Source organism: Cydia fagiglandana, chromosome 16 (genome assembly GCF_963556715.1).
Source record: "Cydia fagiglandana chromosome 16, ilCydFagi1.1, whole genome shotgun sequence".
Lineage (NCBI taxonomy): Eukaryota > Metazoa > Arthropoda > Insecta > Lepidoptera > Tortricidae > Cydia > Cydia fagiglandana.
In genome coordinates, this window is record NC_085947.1 from 7,538,878 (window position 1) to 7,550,648 (window position 11,771).

Genomic DNA, 11,771 nt, shown 5'->3' on the forward strand with positions numbered 1-11,771 from the left:
GAATATGCCTAAGGTCACATCACTAGATGCAGCCGACCAGGCTCCCATAAAATATAAGAGGATAATAACGTAGAGCTCTTAACGTTCTAATTTTACTAGAGCCGTAAAAGATTTCTCTGGGCCCTTGCGTGTGGGGATTAAAATAATACCTGTGTAATAAATTCCTGCTTTGTAGCTTTGAGATAAGTAGACTATCTGTAATGGCATGGTTGTAAAATTAAGAACATAATTTTGCCTAAATTAAGATAAAACATTTTGTTGCAAATTGTATACATATAGACGTGACATGACGTCGTTTGTACCTAATATGTATTAAAAGTCCTATAATAATTACATGTATAGCTAAATTGATTGATGCCTACCTAGATTGGTGTGCACATCTGCACATATTAACCAGGCATTATATAACCCTTCGAGTGGCATTGTCCTCCTCGAGGTCTCTACGGTAAGTGGCGGTGGCCGCGAGGAGGACAGACATAACAAGCCCGTTGAGTGGCGCAGCCATTTTGGAAAAATATACGTCAAGTGGCGGGGCCTCAATGGGTGATCATCGCGAATTTGGCGCGTGACTTTGTTTTACGCGGGAATTCGACCGTTAGGGAATACTATCCTTGTTTATTGACGAATGCATCTTGCAAGAGTGAGCAAGCAAGGCATAGTTTTAACGGTTTTATTTTAGGCGCGAAATGCAGCGTCGCACAGATGCCGCGAGACGGTCTCTGCCAATTACGGGCTTGTTATGACCGAACCTTCTCGCGGCCTCTGCCACGCAAAGGCATATTTAAAAAATGGCCGCGCCATTTCTCCTGCCGTTCAACCGGAGGTGCTGCCACCCGAAGGGTTAATATAGCTGTAAGCCCTTTATATTGCCAATATAAAAAGACAACTCTTTCCTTTTTTCCAGATTCTGCGACTCGCCGACGGAGGAGTTAGACGCGCGGACGCCGAAGGGACGCGGCGCCAAGCGCGGGCGCGGCGCGGCGCCCACGGACATGACCAACTTCACCGAGACGCGCTCCTCCGTGCACAGCAAGCTTCGTAACGGCGGCGCCAAGGGCCGCCGCGCCCTGCCCTCCCCCACACCCTTCACGCCGCCCCGCCCCGACAACAAAAGGAAAAGAACGTCGGAGGCAGAGGAACGCCCGCCGACGCCGAAAGCGAAGCGCCCTCCCCCCACGCCGTCCTCGCCGCCCCCCGATCCCGTCCTCCTGGAGTGCCCCGAGCCCAACTGCTCCAAAAAGTACAAGCACGCGAACGGTTTGAAATACCACAGATCGCACGCGCACGGCTCGCCGGACGACGACGATAAGGACGGCTCGAGTTCCGAGCAGGAGGAGACCCCGCCCGAACCGGCGTCGCCAGCGCGGCCGCCTTCTGAACCCGCGACCCCGGCCACCCCTGTCAAATCACCAACTCCTGCCAAATCCCCCGACGCGAAGAGCGAGAAGTCTCCGGAGAAGTCCCCCGAGAAGCCGGAGGTGGAGTCGCCGGCGCCGCGGTTCGCGGAGGAGTTCGCGCCGAGCCCGCCGGCCGCGCCGCCCGCCGAGCGCGTGCCGACGCCGCCGCCGCCCGCTACGCCGCCGCCGGAAGCCTTACCCGCGCTACAACCTACTCAATTTAAGGTAAAAACTTTAGTTCAATAACAACTTAAATGTTTACCATCTAAAGGTTCCGTCACACAGGCGCATTTTCCGGACGGGGCGTGAGCGTTATATATGTAAAAGCGGCGCGCCCCGCTCACGCGTCGCCCGAAAAACGCGCCTGTGTGACGGAGCCTTAAATATCGTTTATTTGAACCGATTAAAGTGCTGTGGAGGCACTTCTTAGTCTTCTTAGTCTGATAACTAAGTACTACGCCGACAATCCCCTATGTCCTGGTCTCTGTAGTAATATACTATTATGTGGCACTTCTCAGAGCGAGCTTTGTGCTAACAGCAACACGACCATCAGTGCACCGTGCACCTTATATGTTACGTCTTTGCAAATAAGTTTACGAGTCCTCAGTTATTACCGGAACGGTGGTACACGTTTCGTCACGAAGCTACAAGGAAACAATTTATCGCTTCCAGCAGTGGGGAGACACTCCTGACTTCGGTCAAACTCGGCTCCGTTCGGCTCAGCATTGCTCCGAGCAATTATTAGGATTGGCACCACTTGACTTCCTTGTGCGTGCACGACCACAGATAAGATAATTACTTGAATTTTGACAACCCTAAATAGCCGAAAGGGATAGTGCTATATATTAGAAAGAAATAGCATGATTCGATCCTGAATCGCTGTCAAACTTTGTCTTTGTAGGAAGTGTCCTTTCTGTACGGTAGTACCTACTATTATTTCTTCTGTGGTTCCAGGTGAAACCGCGCTCAGCGCTAATGCCCACAGAGGAAAGCCAACGCAAGTCCGCCGAATCCCCCGACGAGTCGCCCGGCAAGCGGCGGCGGCGCTCGCCGACGCCGGGCGCGCGCTCGCCCGCCTACTCCGACATCTCCGACGACGCGCCCGCGCCGGAGGGCGCGCCCGACGCCGACGCCGAGCACAGGCCCTTCCCGGTCTATCATCAGGTTACATTTATACATATTTATATCCCTAGTGGACAAGGTTGCCATTTCAAATTGGTCTTTTTGACACGGTTTAATGATTTAATACTGAGACGACTAGATTACCTAGTTCAATTGTAGCTACAATTACTAGATATAGTGCATAATTATTAATCCATCGTATTTTCACGGAAACGTCCGTGTCTTGCTATTTCAGTCAGTCTCGGTACAAATAGTACTGAGGTTGACTGAAGTAGCATGACGAATACGATCGTTTTCGAGAAAATACGATGGTAAAGGGAAAACAAATGTCTAACGAATTAACTAACGTAGTTGACGTAGTACAATTCTGTTTTTAATAGCAAGTCTGAAGAGAAGGAGGCGCGTCTGTCACCTAGGAATAATTAGGCTATTAAAATACGTATCGGTGTCGAGACACAATCAACTAAGAGGGACACTCTTATGGCACATAAATACATGGTCATTTTTGGACCGTTAGCCATATTGTGCGATGTAATTACGTAGGCCATACTGAACAACTTTTTCTATGGGACCCAATCTGAAATCGCAAATTTTTTTGGCCGTTTCATACATTTTGGTTGAGTGAATGTCGACGTTTTCTATGGGAAGGCCAAATTTTTTTTTGGGATTTCGGTTAGTCCCATAGAAAAAGTTGTTCAATATGATCTACCTATCACCTCCCTCAATATGGCTAACGGTCCAAAAATGGCCCTGTATAGAAATCACGATTTTAGATGTTTGAGTGTTTTGTGCCAGATGTATCGCAATAACAAAGTGTCACCTTGCAGTACTACGGCCAGCCGCCGTACCTGCCGCCGACGCACGCGCCGCCGGCGCCGCCCGCCGACAAGGGCAAGGAGGACCTCGGCAAGGACCCCAAGTCCGACCTCAAGGTACTCACCTTGAGGAATATATATACTGCCCTGCTAAGCCAAAGAGCGCTATCTCAAAAGAAAATTCATTGCTAACTTATACTTTAGTTTCTATTACTGAGAGTTCCATTTTCAAAATCATTTGTTTTTGAGATAGCGTTCGGCTTAGGAGGGCAGTATATGTAACTTATTATTGGTCCTTTGAAGCAGTCGGCTTACGCTATTTCTGTATTCATTCTGTCACCTGTGTCCTCAAAGCCACCGTCCTCATCGTTGATATACTTAATGTATTTGTTTTACGCGCGGTTCCTTGGTTATTGTCCCCCTTTTTTGGTCCAACCATTTCTGTTTTACTTCTTTGTATGCTTACGCTACACTTACAATCCTTACTAAACTTCGGATTTTAGGTATTCTGCTCAGGAAATGGTGATAGATGGGTCCAATAGTGTTAAAAGTATTACTTCTTTATTTGATATCGTTAATCAACACCCATTATTTTCTCCTTTCCTTGGATGAGTATCTAAAAACTGGCATCTCTATGTAGTAGCTCTACGAGCCTTATAAGGTAAACGTACTAGTGCTCGACATGTTAATGCCCAATAAATGACACCTTGCTGTCACCTCTATTGACAAGGACTTAAGTTTCAAGATGACTTGTACTGGGACCGCTATGAGCACTAGTACGTTTACCTTTACTCATGCGCATTTCAAAACTTCCATTATTTTCAGGACGGCAAACCCGAGAACGCTCCCCAGAAAGTCCTCCCGCAGCACTTCTACCCGTACAACTACGTGCCGAATTTTCCTTACAACGTTGAACCGGGCGCTCCGCCGGGCGCTCCGCTGGACGACAAGGCGAAGGAGTCCGAGCGCAAGACCGCCAGCCCCCTAGACAAGGGGAAGGGGGGCAAGGAGGCGCCGCGGCCGAATGATACGCATCAGATCTTGAAGGAGAGCATTGAGATGAAGGCGCAGATGGGGCCGTATGCGTTCCAGAGGCCGCCGCATGCGAGAGAGGAGGATCTCAGAAGGTAAGTTACTTACAAATGTTTTTTCACCTCAGCAGCACAAACAAGGGTACTTTGCTTCTTAAAAACAGTGAGCAAAATGCGATTTTGCTCACTGAGTCATTTTGTCTCACTCAGTGAGCAAAATCGCATTTTGCTCACTTAGTGAGACAGTATGAGTGAGCAAAATCGCATTTTGCTCACTGAGTGAGACAAAATGTCATTCAAGTGACTTTCATAGTCAAATGTCATTTCAACATGCGGGGTCTAATACAAGTTCGATATACTTGGGTTCTATTATCTCTGTCCCTCTAGGTATGTTCTCACTGCTTAGGGTGAAAAATTTTGTGTACTACACGAGATCAAAGTTATTTACATCTCGTGCGCTTTTGAATCCCTTACTACGCTCAAGATTCTAAATTAGATTCACTCGCTACGCTCGTGAATCTATTATAGAATCTTTCGCTTGCACGGGACTCAAAATAAGCACTCGAAGAAATATCAAACTTTGATCTCTTGTTGTACAAATAACTATTAAAAGATCGTTGATTTTTAATGGAAACTCAACAGTTTTATGATGGGAATTTCTTGTTTCTCAATGTCCTTTAATACTTTGTAAATGTAGGTACTTACTGAAATTAAAACGATTATTTATCACGAAAGTGCTCTGCCCACAGAACTGGCTTTGCGAATTTTTCCCTCACTGAACCCGCTCTATTACTAGGTAATGCCCGGAAGCAGTTAGGAACCCTTTCGTCAACATGTGCATTCGCTGCGCTGTCGACAGTTCTAGACACCTTTAGGGAGAATACCATCACCATGTACAGGCGCCATCAAATATATCGGGGCGGCCAAGGTGCTCACAAATATCTGAACACGTCAACACGCCGCTATTGTTAGTGCGTTAGAGTGCGTGTTCAGATATTATTGAGCACCTCGGCGGCTCCGATATATCTGATGGCGACTGTACCTATCGTTCCTCATTCTAGATATTACATGAGCCTCGAGCAGCGTCGGAAAGAGTCGGGCATGGACGTGAAGCCCCCCGGGGCGGCGGCGGGCGCGGGCGGGCGGCCGCCGCCCAGCGCCAAGCCGCCCAAAGACAACCCCGACAAGAAGGACGACGTCAAGGTCAAGCAGGAGGGGCAGAAGCCCACTACTGAGACGCAGGTCAGACATTTGTTCTCTGGTTTTTGTTCGCCAGTGCTACAGAGTACTCTGGATCCTTAGCAGAGCTTCTAGCGTCACTATAGCTCAGGGGTGACCAGTTTCTTCAGAGGTCCGACTTTTTAAAATAATATGATCATCGCGGTCCGTTACTACTTGAGTTTAAAAAAATAATAGGTCGGCGGTCCGGATCCGGACCGCGATCCGCTATTTGGTAACCCCTGCTCTAGCTCATCTGGAGGACTATAAGAAAGAAAATAGTGGTCGAACTTTTGAAACTGCTAGTAGGTACGTTTGGAAATGTTTCTTATTGCCTATTTGCAGAGTTTAATCTTATATAATGTTGTTTGAGTGCTCTTACGCGGGCTTAAACATACACTTCGACGTCTCTAAGATCACATCATTTTCACGTTAATTATGGAGGTTGTTGGTGACACTATCAATCTATTTGGCTGCAGTAGCCGTAGTCAAAATTAATGTGGAAAGGAAAACCGAGGAAAAGGTGGATGGACTGTGTGAGAGATGATATGAAACGAACGCAAGTGAATGATGAAATGACGGGCGACAGAGAGGTGGGGAAGAGAAAGACATGCTGCGCCGACCCCAAGTGAATGGGACAAGGGCAAGAGAATGATGAGCCGTAGTCAAAATGTCAAAGTAATTTATTGTTGGAATTGTTCTGACATTCTTACAATATTTTGTCTCTGCGTCCTTGCCAAATGTATTTGTTATTCCTTCTATTCGTTAGCAAAAAAATAACATTAGTGATGTTTCAGGGCCCACCGCCGCCTCCGACGTCGCAATACTACCTGCCATACATGCAGGGGCCGCATTATGGGGCGCTGCCCTTTGACCCGGTAAGTTATTTAAACTTTACATTTTTGTTATTTAAACAAGAACTGATCTCTGCAGGAACCTCTCACGTTAACCAGTAAAATCACATTGTGAAACACTTCCAAGTAGGGTTGCCAGATGGTCGGGATTTGGCGGGATTCTCCCGATTTTTAGCATGTGTTCCCGATTCCCGACAAAGTGGAAATTGTCCCGAAAATCAACTTCACGTTATAAACCAATAATTTCAAGTATCGAACTGTCGTCGAGCGAGCGAGCGACCCACGTCTAGCGTAGTGCCAATAATGTAAGAATCGTTAATTTTTTAAAAACATTTAATGCAATTACTTTAATTTGAATGTTTCTTTTCCCGACTTAAGTCCCAAAATCCCGAAAAAATGATATTATTTCCCGATAATAGCGCCTTTTGATCTGGCAACCCTACTTCCAAGTAAATTAATTTCTTGTCCTTCCTTGTTCTTCAAACCAGTATGTAACTCAAAGGCGTCCTCAAAGTATCTACGCTGATCAACAGGGCTTTTTGCACTATTCACATGAACCAACTCGAGTCGGAGCGTGCCTTACTGTGAAATCAATGCAAATTGAGCCTTCTATATAGTACTTAGGGCCAGTTGCACCAACCACACTTAACAGGCTGATCAACATCACTCGAACAGAGTGCTAATGAAAATTCCCATGCAACAAAATTTAACGAACGCTTTAACGGTGACAGACGGTTTGGTGCAACCGACCCTTAAGGCCTGTGCACACCGGCTGCGTGTGCGTGACGTGTACGTGTGCGTGCGGCGTTGTAGTATGCAGATCCTTATGAGAGACGGCACACCGCTTGCGTGACGTGTGCGTGTGCGGCTCCAACATTTTAGCGCACGCGTGCACGTCACGCACACGCAAGCCGGTGTGCACAGGCCTTTATTCCTTTAAATGGCAGCGCTGATGGTCGAGATACGTCACGGGCGCGCATTCTGTGCCCATTGTGGGCGCATATTGGAAGTCAATCCCTGACTCAATCGTAGATATTCGTTGGTGGGTGTATGTTGACGTTATTCCTCCCTTCTGCAGGTGTATCGTGCACCGCTGAGCCCGATGCTGGTGGGCGGGTTCGGCGGCGGCTGGAGCGTGCCGCGCTACCACGCGCCCGAGGACCTGTCGCGCCCCGGCGCGCCCGGCAAGCTGGACCTGCTGCCGCCGCACCAGCCGCAGTACGCCTACCCGCACCAGCAGCACAAGATACACGAGCTGCAGGTACGCCCGCAGGTGCCCGCCTGATGGCTCCTCTACACGATGACCCAGCGCTGGACCAGCGAGATGGACATGTGATGGTTACGGCTGCTCTACACGATGGCCCAGCGATATGGCCATGCGATGGTTGAGAGCACGCACTATGGAATGAGCCACATGTAGATGCGTACGCACCAAAGCTGAACCACTACCTTTGATATACGGACGAAAGACCGACATCGTGCCATCCCGCTGCGCCATAAGCCATCCGACAACAGTACCCTCTCTACCCGAGCCATGACTTATCCCAACATTTTTGCTGCGTGGCCCGGCGCTACGCTCTAGCAGTGCGGCGTTTCGTGTGTGATGAATGTTTCATGCTGCATACACAATTCGCGCGTCCCGTTCACATCATGTACTTAGTTAATCTGTTTTGGGTGCACAGTACGAGACGCCTGCGAAATACCAGGGCGATGGCGCGATGTCTCAGAGATCGTTAATTTTTTGGTGTGTTACGTAGACGTCACGTCTAACATCACCACGCTCTTTTCCAACCGACATACATTTTCATCATCTTTTTCGATTATTTGTTAAATAAAAGTTTAATATAAGTATGTGTATTATTTGTCCAGGAGCACGCGAAGCCCCCGGCGGCGAGCAAGCCGCGGCCCGAGCCGCCGAAGGAGCCGGCGCGCTCGCCGCCGCCGCAGCGCCACGTGCACACGCACCACCACACGCACGTCGGCCTCGGCTACCCGCTCTACCCGCCGCCCTATCCTGGTCAGTTCTCGACTCCTGGTACCCAGGTTCTAACTTCATTCAGATCTCTCACTGTAGTGAACGGTTTTGAGGCATTTGAGCTTCCCAAAATAGCCTTTTTAAGACAACGTGTGTGCCGAAAGTCAATCTTGGCCTAATTGGCATCTTGGCATTTCTGATTTAAAGTTGACATCGACTCTTCGCGCCATTGTATCAATACCTTAACAGGGGGGTCTCGCCTCTTACAGTTCACGCACCCTTCCTATTGGATAATTCACTCCTTTTGTCTTCATATTATTTTCATTTTGTTGCAGCCGCGGCAGTGCTAGCCAGCACGCAGGCCGTCGTGAACTCGTTCCCCACGCCGCCCAAATGAGAGCGCGCGCCCTAGCGCGGCGTCCGGCCCGCCTGACCCGCGCCCGCGCCGGCCTGACCGCCAGACCCGGACCCGGACCGGACCCGGACCCGCGCCGGACCGGGCCGCACCCCGGACCTCCCCCGGTCCGAGCTCCCGAACGTGACTAGTGAAGTGACCCGCGAACCTTGAACGCTATCGAATTCGTATAAATTTAACCGCGCCCGTAGCCGTTTTCGTGAACTCTCGAATTCGAATCTAATCTCTATGCCTGTAGCCATAATTTGAACACTGTGATCTCGCGTAACCCACAAGATGTGTATGTGATGTGCGCTTTGAATGTTAGAATGTGTCCGAACCGATAGTTACCTGAATTTTTTTATAGTCGGAGCGAGTGTTATCGAAGACTCTCGGTGATCGTGTCCCGGCGAAGGATGACTGACGCTGCCCGCCACTTAATGTCTATACTATACTTTGTTTTATATGTTCACTAGTGCGAGCACAAACTAGTTTTGTAAATATTAGTGTTATGTGTAAATTACCCTACGATCGTTAGTGTTCCGAGAGGGATAATAATGTGTAATATAAACATCGAATTCTCCGATTCTCCCACTGGGCATTGTACTGATGTTGAAGCCCCTTCTAAATTGATATCAATGCGAATACAGCATAGTAAGATCTACAACTGCATTCCACGATAACGAAAGCAAACGTACCTAGTTGTAATGTTAGTTTACTAATATTTAAGTAATATAGCGTAAGTTCAAAGGCGTCAATGTGATCATTACAATATGAGTCGTAGAGTGCACAAATCGTACTGTTTCGATACTTAATAGTGAGTATGTAAGCATCCTATAGGTCGTCGAGTGTTCGAGCATCGCTGTGCGTGTATGTCTGGCTTATAATATAGGAACCGTAACAATCTCATAGTCCGTGGCCGATACAAGGGAGTAGTTGCGCCGTACGCGCGGAATCTAAACATTTCGTGTCGATAAAAGCATTTAAACGGCATAAACCTTATATATAATTTGAAATAGTCTTCCAGTTGGTTGATTTGAAGTATTGTTAACTGATTAGTCCTTTCGCATTTCTACGTTTCCTAAATACTAATACTGGATATGAGGCAGCCAAATTATCGACGCTTTAACTCTACACGTGCTAGTTTAAATCAAGGTGGAGTGACTTGTGGAGCGGTTCGAGTCGCGCGAATCGATTGCATTTCAAATATAAGTAGTGAACGTTTATAACACATTAGAGATTGAAGTAAATATAGTGATTTGGTATAATTTCATGACATTTTAGTCAATGTACGCGTGTACCTGTCTCATAATTAACAAAAACCTATATTTGTATAAATGCTGGGCCTAAAAACCTATTTTTTATTGTGGTAAGATGAGCCAAGTCTGCTAGAGGTTAATTTTGTAAACCAGTGTTTTAATGCCTACTTAACCCTAAAGGGGACTGTCAATGCAATCAACGGAAGGCATCCATTTGATTTGTTTTCATATGCAGGACATGAGGACACACATGTGTGTTAAACTGACTCAAATATGTATTCCTATTGTCAACATGTGTGCGCTCATATCGATATAAAGTCAACTATGCACATTTCACAACTCTACAAGTACTCAGGGCACACTGAAAATTCCTGGAACTGGCCACTTAGAAAAAATAAGTCGTCTCGTATATCAGAATCCAGAAACTTTCAGTATGGCCCACGTAATGTCAAGTGAAAGCAACAGCTCGAACCATTATACAATACGAGGGGCGGCTGAATAGTAATCTCCTTGGTCAAAAAAATATTAAAATATGTTACTGGTTGCAATGCAATTTTATTCGTTATTTATTCTTTTTTCAAATTTTGTGACATTCATTTGTTTCCGTAAATGCCATTTGTGTACAATTTTCGAATTTATGCAAGATGTCGGGTGAAAAAATCAAAATAGTTAAAATTGAGCACCGTGCAGTGATCAAATTCTTAACAAAAGAAGGAAATACGCCCTCGCATATCCGAGAGCGTATGTTGCGTGTGTTTGGTGATTCGTGCCCTTCAGAATTCACTATAAAATTTTGGTCCAAGCAATTTAAAATTGGTCGTGAAAGCTTGGAGGATGACCCCCGTAGTGGAAGGCCGATTTTTGCGGTTACGGAGGAAAATGTAGCCAAAGTAAAAAAAATAATTCTAGAAGACCGACGGGTGAAGCAGTGGGAGATAGCCCGAGATGTGGGCATAAGTAAAGAGAGAGTTAATGAAATAATTCATACACATTTGAACATGTCTAAGGTGAGTGCGCGCTGGGTCCCCAGAATGTTAACGCCTTTTGACATGGACAGACGGGTGAAATGTTGTAAGGACTTTTTGAACATGAGTCGGGGGAAAGAAGAAGAAATTATGTCAAAAGTAGTGACGTGTGATGAGACCTGGATCAGACAGTGGGACCCAGAAAGTAAGCAAGAGTCTTTACAATGGAAGTTCAAAGACGAGAAGCCTCCTAGGAAGTTTAAAGTTCGACCGTCAGCTGGCAAACTTATGGCTACGGTGTTCTGGGATATAGAAGGAATATTAATGATTGATTATTTACCAAAAAGAACTACCATGAATGCCGAATATTATTCTAACCTGCTACGCCAGTTAAGGGATGCAATAAAAGAAAAAAGGAGAGGCAAATTAAGCAAAGGAACTTTGATGTTACACGATAACGCACCTGTCCATACTGCCCGCACAACGCAGCTGGTTATGAAAGAATTAGGCTTCGGTACCATTGACCACCCACCGTATAGTCCAGACCTAGCCCCCTGCGACTATTTTCTCTTCCGAAATCTGAAGAAAGACCTCCGAGGCAGAAAATTTTCTACTGATGATGAGATGAAGGCTGCTGTAACGGACTTTTTTGACGACAAACCAAAAGATTTTTTTTTCATGGGTTAATGTCATTATTTGACAAATGTAATAAGTGCATTTCCCTCGAAGGGGACTACATAG

General features: G+C 46.8%; 2 protein-coding genes and 1 long non-coding RNA gene across 3 annotated transcripts in view; 2 read left to right on the plus strand and 1 right to left on the minus strand.

Annotated features, from left to right (window-relative positions):
• LOC134671882 (uncharacterized) overlaps positions 1–1,096 on the minus strand; it is a 274,843-nt gene extending 273,747 nt beyond the window's left edge. The window contains exon 1 of the long non-coding RNA XR_010099281.1: positions 1,082–1,096. This is a non-coding gene — a long non-coding RNA (uncharacterized LOC134671882). The remainder of the gene's footprint in view (positions 1–1,081) is intronic.
• The window catches only part of LOC134671829 (zinc finger protein 608-like), a 175,881-nt gene extending 166,984 nt beyond the window's left edge, over positions 1–8,897 (plus strand). The window contains exons 6-14 of the mRNA XM_063529672.1: positions 905–1,622; positions 2,352–2,561; positions 3,347–3,451; positions 4,160–4,461; positions 5,427–5,607; positions 6,381–6,461; positions 7,516–7,698; positions 8,307–8,454; positions 8,748–8,897. Of these exons, the coding sequence (XP_063385742.1) occupies positions 905–1,622; positions 2,352–2,561; positions 3,347–3,451; positions 4,160–4,461; positions 5,427–5,607; positions 6,381–6,461; positions 7,516–7,698; positions 8,307–8,454; positions 8,748–8,809 (1,990 nt within the window). The 3' untranslated portion in view covers positions 8,810–8,897. The remainder of the gene's footprint in view (positions 1–904; positions 1,623–2,351; positions 2,562–3,346; positions 3,452–4,159; positions 4,462–5,426; positions 5,608–6,380; positions 6,462–7,515; positions 7,699–8,306; positions 8,455–8,747) is intronic.
• Positions 8,898–11,153: 2,256 nt separating this feature from the next.
• Positions 11,154–11,717, plus strand: LOC134672215 (histone-lysine N-methyltransferase SETMAR-like). The gene has a single exon (XM_063530116.1). The coding sequence runs from the start codon at positions 11,154–11,156 to the stop codon at positions 11,715–11,717; it is 564 nt and encodes a 187-aa protein (XP_063386186.1).
• The last annotated feature ends 54 nt before the right edge of the window (positions 11,718–11,771 follow it).